Genomic DNA, 18,461 nt, shown 5'->3' on the forward strand with positions numbered 1-18,461 from the left:
ACCTGATTCGACCACATTTTCCACTTTTCAATTCTTTGTTACAAAGAATGCACATGGCATGTCAAGGTTTTTAGATTTTCTTTCAGATTTTCAAGTAACAAGGTTCTACACCAAATATTGAACTGGGTAAGAGGGAAAAGAAACAGAGTGCATAGGGATTTGATGGTAAATGCACAAAGGTAAATGAGCAATTATGAACTAAATATAAGACTTCGGACACTCCCAGGTTTGTAAAGTTTAAGGCGTTAAGAGAAAAGTACTCGGAAAGTACTTGGCCGAGTACTTTTTCGAGAACTTTTCAAACAGTACTCTCATAAAACTAAATCTTTATTAAACAGTGATAGTCTCAAGTCATCATTTCAATATGTAATTTTACCTTTGTGCATGCACCATCAAATGCCCACGTACTTCAGCTTTTTTTGCTCCTAAATAGTTAAATATTTGGCAAAGAACTGGAAAAGTACTCGAACACAAAACTGTTGACTGCTGCCTGTCTATGGTGGGCTGGATGTATTCCATCCATGTCCATTTCCACGGATTTGTAACTTGAGGGTCAGTCATGTCAAATTGGTTGTATCCAAGTCAGAGCCTCTTTGGACAATTATGCAATTGTGTTGCACAGACAATTTGATGTGTTTATGTCCAAATCTTGTTTGAAATCTCGTACAAAAAGATGCACATAGGGCACGTAAAAACTGAATAATAATGTATGACACAAGAACTTTGCCCAGTACCAGTTGTCATGAAGTGGTCTATTGGTGAAAGCAAAAATTTACTGGTCTTATTTCAAGCTGCAAATTTACAGTGACATATGTGCTACCACAAGTTATAGTGGAAATTATTAGTCACTACTTGTGCTGATGCAGGAACACCTGTGATGAGCCCCACTGACACATACATGTATATGAGTACTGATATTTCATTTGCAGCTAATCACAACACAATAACCGGATGGTTCCCAGGATGCTATTTACACACAAGAGCTGCACTGAAGATGCCTGCACAGATTTGTATACACTGTACGCATGTTTGTACATGTCACGTATGTACAGTAGATTCAATCCTATGCATTACAGCACTCCAGTACTGTGTTTGGTCGCAAGCGTTCATTGTTGGCAAGAGGACGTGCAAAATATGGCCTGTCGCGTTGGCAGAAAAACGGACACAAAAAACTCGGCACTTGTGCAAGAAAAAACAAGGAAATCTGCCGCCATCGATGGCAAAAAAGCAGAAAATGAAATTTGCCATACTCAACAAAAAGCGGTACTTACCTGAAGTTAAAGTTTGATTGTAGTTCTACACTAATCTTTGAAGGTGATATAAGGAATTACAAGGGAGACGATTGCACATGCGCAGACCAGACTTTAACAAATATGGGACCGATCCAGCCCAGATCTGCTTACAATTCAATGGGAGGGAGAACCTGGATGTAATTCCTTCAGAGAGCAGTGTAGAATTTCAATCAAACTTCAATTTCAGGTAAGTTTCGTTCAAGTTTTCAATTCTACACTGCCCTCTTGAGTTGTGATAACAGAATTCCATGGGACTTCAAAGCCAACTGGAACTGTCCCATAAAAGAACAACACCTTCCCAACAAAAAACAAAGCCAAGGATAATCATGCTCCTTCTACTTTGCTTCATTCTGTAAATTCGCAAGAACAATTTTCTTTCAGAACAACTCGGGAGAGAACACTTATTTAGCAGAGCAACTAACAAGTCCTAAAACTGAGCTCCAATAACAAAATAAAAATGTGCTTCAACATGAACACAAGAGAAATGCGGAGCGGCAGAAAATTCCTCAGAACAAACTGGTTCTTACAACATGGTGTTCATGTGAAAAGCCTCGATTCACCCTGTCTTAAAGGGGCAGTACGCTGAATACATTCTTCCAACTCTGTAAATACACAGGTGTCTATCCACTGTTCTGGGACACTTGCTTCATACTCAATGGTACAACCTGTAACCGTTTCTAGAATCTCTGCATCAGAAATGATTGCTTGCCATTGTGTTACAAAGTGGTCCAGTCTTCCTGCTTGAAATTGTGTGACTTCAGAATCAATCACAGTGACACCAAAAGAGACTGAGATTTGACAGCCTACCTCACCTTGAGGTGTTGAGCTCCGGGCATTCCCATAACTGGAAGTTTCTTTCATGGCAACTCATCCCCTAGTGTATGAATGCTAAGGTGGTCTGCCCCTGTACATGCCAACACATTCTAAACGGACTGGGCCAAATCTTGATGGGCCATGTGCGTAGCCATAACCATCAAAGTGTCCAGAGTGCAAGTACAGCCTTTGTGGACCCTTGGGGTATGACTTGCCCCTGCCACTCAGTCAAAATTGGCTGCTCTGCTTAATATCTTCAATTATTTTATCAGCCGAAAAACTGCCTTGCATATTGTTAACCAGCTTAGTGAGGTTGCATCCTGCCTTCACAACAGCTGTATGAACAGCTTGAAGTCTTTCATCAAATTTCTTTTTTGGGCCCTTCAAAAAACTCCACACTAACTCATCAACCTTAACTGTGGTCAATGCTGTACAGTTTTGTGGGTGCAGAATAGCAGCCATAGTCTTCTCAAACAAACTGTATTCCATACCTGATGTGAACACTTTGTTCACTCCTTTTGCCAACAGCAGAGCATTGACAGCCTGGTATCTTTTTGCTCAGCTATGTTCAGTTAATTCAGATATTTTGTCATATTTGGATACGGTCTCTGAATCGTCACTAGTCCCGGGCAATGAAACCGTGGCATGATGGGCAAAACTGCTATGATCAGAATCACTAACATGGCCGCCATCAGCTGTGTCATCATTGCCTCCGTTGCCTTGAGAATCCTCATCAAAGGTCACCACGCATGTCCGGTGCAACCTCACCATAATCGTCATAATCATATTCATCCTCGTGGTGCCAACCAGCATAGGCACTCGTGTATCATATTGCGCTGGAGAAAAATAGTCCTCGTCATGGTATGACCTTTCCCAACCAAATCTGTGCTCATGTGCTTCCTCATCTGGCAGCCTTCAGCTTACCCACTTCGTCACTTAATTTCAGCAAGTTGGACGTTAGCAGGTTGATGTTCTCGTTTAGTTTATCGACTGCTACCTCAGTCGACTTTGTCAAGATTTTCATCACACATGTAATTTTACATGCGGGAGCACTGGTTTGCTTCTTGCTGCGTAAGCTAACATTTATTTGAGAATTTTCACCATCTTTCCCCTTGTCTTTCGGGTCGCCATCAGCACCCAGATTATCTTTATCATTCTCACCATCCTTGGCCATCTGGCTCAGTAAAGGCAAAACCTGAAAATGTGACCCAATGTCAAAATCTTTGACTGGGCTCGAAAAAGTTTGTCTAGTCTGCTCAAGAAACGATCGCAATCTGGTCTGCGCTTGCATGATCACCTCCCAGTGAATTCTGTTATCACAACTCCAGAGGGCAGTGTAGAATTGGATATTTCACACCCCTGTTAGAACTACGAGCTTAGAACTACCGTGTATGCCTAGAACTGTACATGCATGCCCAGAACTGGCAAAAGGACCAGTTGTCTGCCGCCATGAAACATATCAAAGTCTCATTGTGCGGAACCAAATCTAATACCACAGAAGTTAAAACCAATCTAATTGATGAAACCAAAGCCTGTATTCTTGTTACATGATTTAACAGTTTGCATGTTTAATTCAGAGTTGGCCACTTCACATCAACTTAATTTTCATTCATAATACAAGTACAGTACAAACATGATGGTAGTATTCTGAAGGAAACCAAAATGATGCTTATTGCTTTTTGGAAACCTCTTCATGTATACAGTAGTTGGTCTGGTTTAAATGGCCCTACACATGTAAGTACTGTACACTGTACATGAACCCTACACATGTAAGTACTGTACATTGTACATGAACCCTACACATGTAAGTACTGTACATTGTACATGAACCCTACACATGTAAGTACTGTACATTGTACATGAACCCGACACATGTAAGTACTGTACATTGTACATGAACCCTACACATGTAAGTACTGTACATTGTACATGAATCCTACACATGTAAGTACTGTACATTGTACATGAACCCATGAATGACTCTGACCATGTTTGTGGTGGATGTTGCTCCTACGTGGGTAAGATTTTTTTGAACTCTTGAGTCATTATCAAATGTATTTCTTTAATTCAAAGCAAATTTTCAGCTGTCAGTAATAGCCTACAGAAAATTTGGGAACCAAGAGAATGTTTGCTGTATCTGATTTTTCAGTATATTAGCACTGTAGTGTACGTTACTTAAATCATGATTCAGATCTCAAAAGGAGATTTAAATCATGATTCAAATCTCAAAAGGAGATTTAAATCATAACACTTTAAAAAGCCTTTTGGGAGTTAGATTTCAATAAAATCTGGTACACCGAGTTATCCGGCACATTAACGATTTGAATTCCACAGACTAAATACACTGTTGCTACACCTTGTGATTCAGGGCAAGCTTTTGCATATCAATCACCATCTCTGGAATGAAATGGTCCCTTTGTGCCCTTCTTTTCTATTGACAACATTGTAACTTTATGTAACCATGCAAAAGCTTGCCCCAAATCACGAGGTATAGCAGTGTCTTTAGTATTGAGCATTCAAAGCATAATGTTCATGTGAATTTAAAGGACTCAGCATAACTTGTAAAAGGTTTATTGACTTAAATAAAATCTCAAAAGAAGAGCATGGTAAACTGGTATCGCTTTCTTGTACATATGCACTCACAGTTCCCACCACCCGGTGCTGCAAGGCTTAGAGATGTTGTATTTGCTATAGACCTATATCCCTGCATGATGCAAAGACCCAAGAGACTGGGATTAGAGGCCTGGCACATCTGATCCAAATTCTATAGAGTAATCTGGACATACCTTGCGTGCTAAGTGTTTGAAGTCCTCTGTGCTAGTAATTCTTCCCACCTTACAGTCTGGTTTACGATAGGTGTTGAGGCAGCTTATCACATAATGAGACATCTGCAAAACACAACGGTTACCATTCACTGAAATCTTTGCCTTTATGTATTACTTTTTAGGATATTTTAGAAAGTCATTAAAGTGACCTACTTCTAATGTGACTGTCAGGAAAATAACCTGAGTATCAGTCAATACAGCATGATCAAAAGAGGAAGCTTTTTTTTCCCGAGCATTTAGCTCCCTGATTGGGTATACCCTATCACATGCATGTGCTCACAAGAGCGCATTGAGCATTATGCAAGAATAACATTTGGCAAAGCTGTAGTTTATTCATGCTATAGCAGCAAGAGATAAAAGCTGTCACCCCACTTCCTATCAATGCTGAGGAGGTAAAATGAATTGCAAAGAATGAGAATAAATTGCCCAGTATTAGCCGTAAGCAATCACCAGACAAAAGCCCCTTTCACTCAAACTCTATGGTATGAACTGTACACTTCTAAGGGCTGCAAACAATCAGTTCATATCATGAAATACCACACAAAACAAATTCATCAGTAGCAACTTCTCATCTCTGCATTCAATGTCCTGAGGAGCAAGCTTATAAAAACTGCACACCATCCTTTCATGTTTTGGGCAAATCATGAAGCCTGTTGGTCAAAGAGGGTATTAACACACCCGGCAGTAATGCCCCTATACCACCGGTCCACTAGTGCTCTTCCACCAAAGTAATGCATTCCAATTCTTTTATACAGGTACTTTTGTATTAAACAGATCTTCCCTCTATGGTACAGTAAACTCTCTACCTCAGGGGAATGGATTAAAAATTCAAAGTATCTGGATTTCAAGCTAATGAAAGTTCCCCAAGTCTTGCCCAGAAATACACACACAGCGCACAAGTAATCTCACTTGCCCCATGGTGGCTATTGGAGACGTTATATATGGTTATTTCCTTATGTCCAAGAATCTTCTAAAAATCATTAGTTTGCCAAGATTTCCTGTTTTTCGTACATAAGCTTTTCTATTCTACTGATAAATAAAACAGAGCACCGAAATTGTGACAATTCTTCCACTTGGAGAACACTGTGGCAAAAAGCCTACAGCCCTGTGCTTGCGAGCTTGGCCAGGGCCAGCTGGCCAGGCCCAGGGTTATCCTGTTTGGCCACATGATCCTTCCTTTTAACCACTTCCTGCCGGGGACTCCAGGAAAGGAGATGTATGGTTTTTCATGCCCCGGCATGAGGTGGTTAACCATTTCATGCCGGGGCATTTTTCAATGTTAATGATGCTGGGCCGGCATGACTATCATTTTTTCCGATTTCAAAATCCTTCAAAAATTCATCATTTCATTTAACGGTCATTTATAGCCACACCAAGTAATCTTTAGGCACTACTCTAAGTTGACAGGTGACCTTCATTGATGCCCGCATATTTCAGCCAGGCCTGCAGCCTTGTAAAAAGAGCCCAGATTGTGTGGTGTTATGTAATTTTCTTTTGTTCACAAACCGGGCAGAGTGTGCTGCTGACCTCTTTTCAATAGGGGCCAGATTAGCTTGCAGCGGTGCGGTGTGGCTCATCGCTGTGGTGGTGGAGCACTTTTGTCCCCGATGGTGATCCGCTCGTGCTAAATGCCCCAAACCGTGGTATACTGTTCAAAAACAAGGCTGGATTATCTCCACTATTGAGAGTGACAAAATGTTGGTAATGCCCAGCAGCTTGGTCTTTTGTTCTGAGTACAGTCTTTTGTTTCAAGGCCCAGTTCCCTTTGTCCAATTTCGGAGACCCCGGCCACGCATATATAAATGATTACATGTATGGCATGTACATGTATGGTAACGAAAACCCCGGCAGCAAGTGGTTAATGCATAATTTTTCAATACAGATGTAGATATGCATATAGTCATACAAAATTTCCAGTTTTCCATAGGTTTGTGGACAAACATGGACGCCCCCAGCAGGCATCACTTTGTACATGTACATGAGTCAGCGCTCTAGTTTATATATATAGCTCTAGAGGACACAGACACACACACACGTAAACATGCATGTTGGCTATCCAAGGAGGATAGAAACTGTGCTATGTGTTGGCCGTTTTTCAATTGTGAGAGCAGTTTCCTCAACTTTGAGTTATTACCATCCATTCTAAATGTTTCCTTTATGTAAGGCAAATTTATCATGTTCAGTAAAAGTGCACAGAAAATTCAGGAGCCAAGGGGATATTCGGTGCAGTGTTCATTATAATGTCCCTTCTTTATGTCAGCATTGCCCCAGCAGACAAGAACCCTACTTCACGGTCTGAAGTGCCTTAGCTCTACATTGCATTTACTTCCAACCCATTCAGCAGCTGCCTTAGCTCTACACTGCATTTACTTCCAACCCATTCAGCAGCTGCCTTAGCTCTACACTGCATTTACTTCCAACCCATTCAGCAGCTGCCTTAGCTCTACACTGCATTTACTTCAAACCCATTCAGCAGCTGCCTTAGCTCTACACTGCATTTACTTCAAACCCATTCAGCAGCTGCCTTAGCTCTACACTGCATTTACTTCCAACCCATTCAGCAGCTGCCTTAGCTCTACACTGCATTTACTTCCAACCCATTCAGCAGCTGCCTTAGCTCTACACTGCATTTACTTCCAACCCATTCAGCAGCTGCCTTAGCTCTACACTGCATTTACTTCCAACCCCCTTCAGCAGCTGCCTTAGCTCTACACTGCATTTACTTCCAACCCATTCAGCAGCTGCCTTAGCTCTACACTGCATTTACTGTGTACGCAGATATGATTGAGCCTTCAAGTGCTCAAAACTGTTAATGGTGGAGGGGCAGGAGACATTAACATGCCATTCAATCAGTATAACCATGAACCCAGCAGACCAATCCAAGAGTGTTTCAATAACCACCAAATGTGTTGTGAATTATGGAGCAAGACCAGTCAACTAGATCCTCCCAGTATATGGCTTAATAACCATAGCCTGAAATGCTGACTTATAAGCGATGCCTTGTGTCACAATTAAATACTCACTTTAGATCTGAACTGCAGTTTGCATCGTTTTGCCAATTCACTGGATGTATCTGCAGCAGCTGTAGTTGTCCGCTTCTTGGATTTCTCATCATAGGTAGGTGTGCCAAGGTCCATATCTGTCTCAGGCCCTCCAAGAACTGGGGCATTTCCATCCCAGCTAGGCATGTCCCACTGGGTTTGTCTACAAACAAATGAAGGTAGTAAATCACACTGACAAACAGGAGCACAATTCAGACTCCAGACCATTCAAATAATTTTGCCGTTTTCTGGATATTTTTCTTCACCAATTTCAAGAGGTCCTCTGACCATAACCTGTATTCATCTATTCAGACCATTTTTCCATGATAACATTAACTATTCAAATTCTACTATATGTCTGACAAGGTTGTAGCTAAAACAATTTAGTGATGGCTGTTTTCATGCCGAATGACTGAGCAAGTGGGACAGAAGCTGTAGGAATGACGGGTGGGCCCACTGAGTACATCTACATACATTTCTACATGTCTCATACCGGTACATGTACCTGCCAACACTGAAGAGTCAGAAATCAAAATACATTTTACGAGTCCACAGTCAAATTAGCAGCCACGTAAGAGAAGCAATTTACATGTACATGTGAAACATTGCCATTTTGATGTTGCAAATACTGTCCACCTTTTGTTTTGCAAACACTGCCCTCTTTTTCTGCAAATAGTTGCCACTTCTCTCCAAACAGTGGCCTCTTTTTCTGAAAACAGCAGCCTCTTTTTCTGCAAATAGCAGGCCCTTTTGCCGAGATGTTTTTAATACTTCCCTTTTCTATTGAAATGGGAACATTCAGATATTATGCAGTCTGAAAACTTGGGACAATGCAAAGTATGTAGGAATGCTTGGCACTTGGCAAGTATGCATGTCTTACATAATAAAAAAGAAGAATGTAAGACAATGTCATATTTCAGAGGTTTTAGCTTTTTTTGCTTTGTCATACCGGTAACTTCCAAATCACCATAACGTGCAGCAAAATGTGTGGTTAGCTGGTGAGCTTCATCATCCAATGTGCAAGAGGATGATTTGGAATGCACAAATAGCTACAACCCTGATAGGTATAAGTATAATTTAAAAATTACAAAACATTTAGTTCACTGGAAACTATATACTTAAGGAAAATGGTATTTTTGAAGTGACACCTACGACTGATTAACCGCAAAAACCCCATTTTAAAGACGTTTAATTTACAGACCCACTCTTTGCAAAACTATAAAAAACTGGTTAATGAGCACAAGCAACTTAAAAACTGCTTACTGCAATTAAAATTTACTGGAGAGATAGCTATTTATGAGTATGTCAATGAGGTGACAGACTGAATGTTCCATTCCAAGAGGCGGAGTGGAATTGACCACCCAATCAGATGAAAACTACAGTGTATTTGTTTTCCTAGCACATGTGAGAAATTCATTATATTCTACCATACCTGAATATCTCCTCTGTGTGAACAAGACACTGTATATGGTTTCTCAGTCTAAAGTCACAACATGAAGTTCCCATGTTCTGAATTAGTCAATGCTTTGAAGGACATTCTCATGTCTTGCAAAATGCTCTCATATTTGACAATGAAATTTGTTTCTTTCTTGTAAGTATAACTTAAGCATTCAGAAAATTCTTCATCTGTTAGAAGACAAACAAGACAGAACACTGTTTTGTACTTTTTGGCATTGCCCACTATTCTGACATTGTATGAAGAGAAGTAACCATTTCTACCATGTGCAAAATGATAAATGACAAGTGGTCATTGTTTGAAAGAATGAGTTACAGTGATTTTCAGAATGTAGGTCGAGACTTATACGTTATTTCTCATGCTGAAAAATGTCCCTGTGGCTTATACTTCGGGTGGCTTATACACAGAGATGCTAACCTCTTGACACCAAAAAACAGACTGAATATCCTATAGAATTCAGATTTTGGAGAGAAAAATCAGATTTTCAAAAAACTTGATAGTACCACTTGCCTCTTGGCGCCAGTCCAGTAAAAATGTTTCTTTCATATAAAGAGAAAATTTTGAAGCATCAGTAATAATTCTTGTGATGCAAAAAGGGTGTTTAAATGCAGTGAAAAAATGGTACAACCTAAATTGCTGGCAAATTTTGGGCTAATCAGAATTTGATTGAAGCCAGAAGTGAGAAAAATTACAGTATAGACTTGCATTACACTCATGGAAATATAAGCCACATTCCTGTTAGCTGACATTATAAAATCAATTGCAAGAAAAACAAGTGTCGCGCCCTATTTAAAAAATCAAACGAATTGCAATATGTGACAAGATTTTTATCAACTATTTAGGATTTGATTAATAATGAAATCAGATTACTCCACAGAAAATGTTTTGTAGTAATAATAAATGTTCTCATCAGTCTCATGAAATTTCAATGGAAGTTTATTTCTTTCAGTCATTTTCTATTGAGGCATAACACTATCAAATTTCACATCACTGTCCACAGCAAATGGTCACTTGCTGATTCAGTGTTTATTTTTGTTGTATGTTGAAGCAGCCTGTTTGCATTTGTGCAAAAGTTAGTCATCAAAGTCTCTGCTCTTATGACTGATAAATCTGCCTGCTGTTTAAACATCATGGCAATACTAGTCTGCCTTCATGGGTAGAAGCAGCATGACGATGCTTGATCCTGCCGATGTGCAGTTGTATATCTTTTAACCCTCCATGAGCAATGCTGAAATCGCAACCACAAATTTCAAACTTCACAGTATGAGTGGCCTTTTTAGGCGGCACAATATGCAGCCACTTTTCCGTGTATTCCTCTTGTATGACTGTTTTCTAGCCTTCGATGTAATGGTCAAAGTTCAATGTTATTGAGCTCAAGGTGACCAACGTTGTTTATACAACAGATCAGCACATGGCAACATAAACATGTGCACGCACACGATGAATTGCTGCGCAGTCGATTCTACCACACACAGGAACAGAGTAATCCAAATATGGTGAGGCATTACACATTCATTAGTATCTGTCTGATCAGCGCGTTAAGAAATGACATCATGAAATTTCTGTTCACTTCTGGGTGTGTGTAACTCTATGGCAAATGACCACTTTATTTCAACAAGAAAATATTTATGAACAGTAAGAAAAAGAAAATTTGCACAAGATCACATCGGGCTGGGTCTTATTTACGCATAGTTCATGTATACTGTACATGTAGTGGCCGTCGTGCTAGCTTGCAGTGGCCATAATGTACATGTACAGTGCTGTACACTTCCACAGCTAGCTGCACGCTTCGATATCGCATTACTGTCGATTCCGTGTCGCCACTGTCTGAATGTAGGCTCCTTGTTCAACGTTGTTGGAAATTCTGGGATATTTCCATGCAATTTCGAAGTATATATTGTGTGTTTTTTTTTAAAAGATGAAAGTCGTATTTTCAAGAGGCCACATTGTATTATCGTATTTTACTTTTTTTATCGTACTAAATACGATAAAATTGTACTGGTTGGCATCTTTGTATACAGCACCATGTGCAATTTGGCAGGGTGAACCAGTGTTAGAGCAGTGATTGTGCAGGTGTATTTTGGCAAGGTGAACCAGTGTTAGAGCAGTGATTGTGCAGGTGTATTTTGGCAAGGTGAACCAGTGTTAGAGCAGTGATTGTGCAGGTGTAATTTATGGGTGCAGTGCACTAATTCAAGCCCCAAAACAACGTCAAATCAACAAAATTCTGGGTTCAGTAAGATGTAAGCCAACATTACTGAAGTTTCTAGAACAAAATCGAAATTATTGTCTTGTCCTTCGTTTTTCCATTCTTGGTTAATTTTTGGTTGGGTAGCCGACCACATTTTTAGTTATTCACACAAACCTTACTCATAGCCATTGTTCAAATGACATCCCTCTGCTTCCTCAAGCATTTAGGACCATATTTCAGATCATAATTTTATCAGCCTACTCTCAGATGAATGCTTTTGAAACCAGGGAGTTAATATGTCTGCATCTACACAACCCCACCATTTTTCTGCCAAATAATATGTTATTTTAAAAAAAAAAACTTTTCATGCTAATGAGCTCAGCAGAAATCGATGCACTTTGTCAACATATCTAAACATACAATCCAATGATATAGTACATAACTTTTCTTATTGGCAAAATGGCGACATGTAGCACTTAACAAATGTTGCCATTGGATCATTGAATGTTGATCTCATACAGCATCAAGCATTTTTCATGCCTCTGCATGTACATGTATTCTTGTACTGCTCAGGCCTGGATGCGTTTTCAGTATTCTAAAAAATATCCTACATAAAAGCTTTCTAAAAATTACATAGAAATTAGTATTAGTATTGGAGCCGTTAACCCACGCCAATGCTATGGACCTTGGTGACTGTTGTCAGTCCGCTCTGCAAGTATCATAGCAGTAGGCCCGTACATGTACCGATACACCTATGGCCTAGGTACCACTTTTAATACCCTGCCATTGATCACTCCACAGTTTTGGTATTTCCCACTCTTATTGAGATCACTGAAAAGCAGTGATTTCTCAGGTGAAGTCATGTTTATAAACCACATCAAATATTTTTTTTTTATTGATGAATTTTAATTACAGGTTTGTGGCATTAAAATAATTTCACCAAAGGTCTAACACATCAATAACTAAAATGTATGTTCAGTGAAAACTAAATGAACATTTCATTTTATGCAATAAGACAAGACCAAAATGAGAAACCAATAGGGGAAAATTTTGTGCACAAAAAAAAGCCAGCATTTCGGCTGACATAGTATCCTTCTCAAAAATAACACATCTCTGGAATGTAAATGCTGCATTACGGCGGCAATAACTTAAGTTATTTCCTGTGTTGAGCCGAAAGCTTTCACCACACACTCACTGTGACCATTGCGTTCTCCATAATTTCCATAATAAGGCCTTTTGTTTATAGCCGAGGGCTGGCTGCCAAGGCTTGGAAAAATAGCAGCCAACACGGTCAAACCACTGTTCCTCCTTTTTGCAAAGGTGCCTTACGTGGCTAGAAATTGTCAGTGTCCCAGAGCGGCTTCTGTGCCGGTGTGGCTAACATGACGACTTTACATCTTAATTTGCAAATTTTGGCATGTTGCAGCTTTATACTCTGCCTAGCCTATATTCTGAAAATCACAGTATTTAATGAAATGTTTTCAACAATCCATCAATCAGATGACTGGGATTTCAGTTGTACTCTATCAAATCATAAAGCTCACAAGCAACATCATAGGAATCAATGTACAGAAGCGTCAGGTAAACACACCTTGTGATAGCATGATAGTAGTAGATCTTGCCTTCTTGGTCTCTAGCCGTTCTCCAATTAGGGGGCAGCTGCTGTGTCTTTGGCTTGGAGGGTGGTGATGGAATGCCTTGGTTCAACTGCTGCTGAATTTGCTGTGCCTATGGATTAAGAAAAAAAAAAAATATTATTACCCATAACTCTCGATAACATTGTTGAAACCCAAACATTTCATCTTTTGGGTTTCTATGTTAGTCTGATACGCAGTATATCTAAAGAAGCATTTTCCTACCACAAAGTAATATTCAGGTCAACATCGTGAGGAGATTCAGATTGTGAAAAATACATTACTACGATGAAGAAGTTTACATTGTTGCACTGTTTCCGAACAAGTGGGTCTAGATACAAGAACTTACATTGACAGGTTCCTCCCAAGAACATTTGTGTGTTTTTCTGTTCAACAATGCCACAGAATGAATACAATCTACCAAATTGATGATTTGAATGGTTTTTGAGAGCTGCCACTGCAATGTGAAGCACTGACCTAACTCAACTACTGCTTGTGACCATAACAGAACTGTAGAAAAATGGCCATTATAAAAGCCGTTATCACTGCTACAAAAACATTCAACATTTTGCGTCCTTGTTTTAAAGTCAAACTACAAACCTGATGGATATTTGTCTGGACATTGCTTTCCGTGTTAAGTGGCATAATGGTCTGTGTGACGAGCATTCCATCAGGGGTCACAAAGGTCACTGTCTGTGCTGGAGCAGTGGGCTTAGGCTGTAACAAAGTTTAAGCAAACACAACCAATTCTTCACGCAGATATCACCAGGTGGCAGTATATGTGATTAAAATTGTATTACATGAATACAAATGTGTAGATTATTCGTAATTTTTACCTAGCATAACAATGTACTTGAATTTAGTAAAAGAATTCAACAATGCATCTGATGACAGCATTCTCATTTACAATACTTCAGGGAGCAAAGGTTTTGCTTCAACCTGTGTGACGGCAATTAATGACAGCTCTGTATACAAAAAGATCACTGAATACAAGTTAACAATGAACCTAATCTGATTTTGTCCATAAAAATGCATTCTCTTGTAGTACAGTAGAGAGTACTCCTAGTTCTCCTAGATTCCCTCCAAATTTACCAGGCGGCTTGGGAGAATTTAATGGGACTGAGGCAGGTGTAACCTTTCCACTTTTTACAGGACTTGATACCTGTACATATACACTGTGTGGTTATGCTCAATTCAGTTTGGTCCCAACAGGAATGCTGTAACAAGTATGTACTGCAGCAAAACCCACCTGTGGCTGTACTACCTGTTGCTGAATAACATGTGGCTGTGCTGGAAGTGCTGCTGACTGTACCTGGTGCAGTTGGGACTGGGGTTGCTGAGGTACCGTGTAATTAGGATGAGGTACGCCAGAAACTACAGGTATATGGTTTGGATTGGGGCCTGGTGGAGCAGGTACCCTGAACTGAGACTGTGGTAGTACTGTCTGAGGGTGATGGCCTTGAGGTGGGGTAGGCTCCCAACCCTGCTAAAAAAATCCGTCAAACTTAAAGTCTGCTGCTCTGGCTTTTGTGATGTAATAAAAGGCGCACATATGGATGTTTAATATATTTTTATATTCTTTTATAATGCTGGGTAAATGTTAACTACAGCCAGTTTATACGAGTCAAAATAATGTCCTGTATTAGTTGAAAAAAGTCCGATTTTCACCTTGTGGTACGACAATTGGTAATTAACTTTCACAGAATTATGAAATTATAAAAAGGAATTTTAAAAACGTGCCGATTCCTTAGTTTAAAACATAGTTGAGTTTACTACCTGAAGGTCTTGGTCTGCTATAACATGCATTCCCTCAGCAGGTACAACGTGTGGTGGCCCCTCCAATCCATGTGGGTGATGCATGAGTGCATCCTGTGGTAGTCCCATATCAGGTTGTGAGTTCTCAAATGCTGGTTGTCCATGCACTGGTATGGGCATTCCATTCTCATCTACTGGTACCATCTCTTGAGGGTGTGGAATCATGTCATGATAACCAGGATGATTTTGGTTCATTTGGTGTGGGAAAACCCCATCTGGAGGTACAGTAGTATGTTCCATGGGAACTCCCTGGTTAAGGTGCATCATATGCATCATGGGATGATTTGATTCTCCATCAAATGGAGGTGCAATTGGAAAGCCATTTGCATCCACAAAATGAATTTGTCCATCTTCATCTATAAAATGTGGATGCTGCCTCAAAAATTCCTCTTCCTGTCGTTTGCGCAATTCTTCCTCCATATCTGCTTGCTCCACCTGTTTCGCAAAGCGTTGCCTCCTTTCCTCTTTAGAAAGCCCAGGCCTGTCAGTCTTGGCCTGTTTCCCTTGTGATCCTTCAGTTTTGGTTGCTGCTTCAATCTTCCAGGGCTTTCTCAGCTTTGGAAGTGTTCCTTTTGATGTGTCTGCATCCTTTTTCTCTGTAGTTTGGGCAGGCTGCTTGTCTTCTCTGTCTTTGCTGGCTGATCGACTACGCCTCTTCCTGTCTTCTCTCCTGTCCCAGCTTCGCTTTCTATCCCTATCATGGTACCTGTCACGTTCCCGACTACGTGCCCTTCTGCTCTCTCTATCACGATGTCTGTCTCTGTCCCTGTCTCTGTCTCTATCATAATCTCTATCATACTCCCTATCCCGGCCATATCGCCTGTCTCTATCATGCCCTCTATCACGGTCTCTATCCCGATCTCTCTCGGTGTAATCTCGATCCCGCTCACGATCTCTGTTTTTAGGTATCCTGTAGATTTCCTGGCAATATAAAATTTAAATACTCATCAACTTTTCGATGGTCAGCACGATCTTAAAGCCACTTTACTGACAACCCACTATTGTTTTTTGAAGTTTTTCATGTTTCAGTTTTGCCAGCTCAAATATTTTTTTAAATAACAAACATCTAAATAAAACAACAAACCAAACACTGACTGAATGACCTACTAACCAATCACGGAACAAAAAACAAAGTAAAAAGAAAAGCTTTACAATTTATTTTGAGCATGTTCATGAGTGTTGGGAGCAATTGCATATTTCAAAATCTGAATAGTCAAATTCTTAAAAGCAAATTTTCATTGATATGAAGTTAAAATAATTTCCAACTCCAAACAAAGCTCACCCAAAATTCACCTCTATGTAGCAACACAAATCATCCATCATGTGCACACATGATGCAGTGGTGCATGGGCCTTTTTGTTCATGGCAACTACTGCATTGGTGCATTGCTGATGTTACATGCATCATGATTCCTGAACCTCTGATTATTTTTATCAGCTTTTTCCTCAACCCAAAATGTTGCATTTAAAGAGGGCAATAACTGAATAATCTAATCAGTACTGATCTGTGCAGTCAGTGATATTATAAAGCTTTGACTCCAAATGGGGTGATGGATCATTTCCAAAGCACCGTTGTTCATCAAATGAAACTTCAGAATGGTCACTAATTTTCTTACATTGCTGTTATTCAGTGTTACCGATCAAAAGCAAATGACAAATTGAGCCCAATACACTTTTTGACAACTTAATTCATTCCCAAATGTCTGCCTTGATCTCCAAAAGACAGGTATTGGGTGAAACCAGCAAGGTGCACCACTTAGCAGCAAGAAGCAGCTGACATCCAGATATACTATAGGTCTCTATCACAATACAGTTGAGAGGACTGACAAAAGTGTGAAACTAAACTTCATATCAACGACCAACTACTGCAAATACATGGACAACAAAATGAACTTTGGCCTACTGGAAGTCCAAAACACAGCCGATGATCAGATCACAAGTACATGTAATGCTTGTACACATTGAGAAACTGCTGCACTTAAGGTCTGTTTATTATTCCTAGATGACATCTTGGATACATGCTACATGTGCACGCTTATGAAACCATTTTGACGCTGGTTTCCTACTTTGACTGGTGACGTTGCGTGGGAAACAAAATGAAGTCAGTTCTTCAGACAGGATTTAAGCATACATCTATTTTGAAGGAGGCTGCGAATATGAGGACAGTGCCCCACACCACGTGTAAAGCAAATCATTGTACATGTGTCTTGCAGCATATGGAGATAACAAAGCACTGTATCTTTTGAAAGTTTTAGTTGCGGCAAGTTAGCATGTGTTACAAATATTGACATTTAAACCACCCTGCTTGATGACCTTTGCACCGCATCAAGCAAACCATACCCACAACCCAACATAAAGGATGGTAAAGTGGAACAAACGATGGCATGTGGTTACATTCATTATCCATGGCATGTGCATACTTTAAACTGAAAATAACAAACCTTTAAAGACCTCCATGCTTCCAACAATTTTCCAGCTACTGAAGCAATTCCTGCTGTTTTATCAACTTTTGTTCCAGCATCAGCTAAATCAGAATCAGATCCAATATCCTGCTTGCAGCTGGCTTGTCTCTTGTCCTTATCTTCTGATTTCAGCTCAGTCTGTTCACAAGGCAGCTCTCCTTCTTCTAGATTAGTTGGCTCGGTTGGTGGTTCTAATGAGGTATTTTTTGTTTCAGTCAATGTTCCATAGTCACCAACAATCTGTGATGCACTGCTGCCTTCTGGGGAAGAGCTCTTGGTATTGGTGACTGTATCAGATTCAGGATTAGATACTGAGGTGACAAGTGAGTCTGATTGTGTTTCTGAGGTCATGGTTGCTGGCATTTGAGACTCATCTGTTGTAGCACTACAGTGCTTCATGGCTTCAACCTCAACTGTTGCTTTTATCTTAACAGACTCAACTGACTGGCTCACAATTTCAGACTGTGTCACACTAGAAGACTCCGAACACACTGGTGATTTAAGGACACTTTGTGATGAATCCATTCCCTCAACAATAGAAGTACTGCTATCAACTTCAGTTTTCTGATCAATCTCATACGCTACTGTTTCAATCTTCTCACACTGTATGGGAAATGCCGAAGCATTCTCAGGCATCTCAACCATGACTGGCTGTTTCAAAGGAGCTTTGTCTAAATCACCGTCACTCTCTGAATTCAGACTGTCTGTTAGTTTCACCATGTCAGTGGGTGTGTTGCGACTGGCAATTGTGAGGGAGACAGGTGTAGCACAACGAGAGAGAGTTTCACTTGCACTTGAATCTTCTACCTCAGTTTCTGCTTTAGAGGCATGTCTAGCTTTTGACCACCTTTCAACCATGGAGAAGATCTTGCTATCCTCTAATGCATTCTTGTGAGGTATGGGTAACTTCATGAGGGTGTGGAGAATCTGAAG

The 18,461-nt window shown here is 40.1% G+C and overlaps 1 protein-coding gene across 2 annotated transcripts in view; it reads right to left on the reverse strand.

Moving 5' to 3' along the window:
• LOC110986919 (uncharacterized) overlaps positions 1–18,461 on the reverse strand; it is a 57,253-nt gene that overhangs the window by 3,882 nt on the left and 34,910 nt on the right. The window contains exons 14-20 of one of the 2 annotated variants that reach the window (XM_022249245.2): positions 17,508–18,455; positions 15,029–15,988; positions 14,502–14,738; positions 13,853–13,969; positions 13,210–13,346; positions 7,954–8,134; positions 4,892–4,993 (exon numbers count right to left, since the gene is read on the reverse strand). In XM_022249245.2, coding sequence (XP_022104937.2) covers positions 4,892–4,993; positions 7,954–8,134; positions 13,210–13,346; positions 13,853–13,969; positions 14,502–14,738; positions 15,029–15,988; positions 17,508–18,455 — 2,682 coding nt within the window. The remainder of the gene's footprint in view (positions 1–4,891; positions 4,994–7,953; positions 8,135–13,209; positions 13,347–13,852; positions 13,970–14,501; positions 14,739–15,028; positions 15,989–17,507; positions 18,456–18,461) is intronic. The other variant, XM_087134066.1, reaches the window with a different exon arrangement.

Source organism: Acanthaster planci, linkage group LG03 (genome assembly GCF_054643075.1).
Source record: "Acanthaster planci isolate LZ-2023a linkage group LG03, COTS_SCS, whole genome shotgun sequence".
In the NCBI taxonomy this organism is placed as follows: domain Eukaryota; kingdom Metazoa; phylum Echinodermata; class Asteroidea; order Valvatida; family Acanthasteridae; genus Acanthaster; species Acanthaster planci.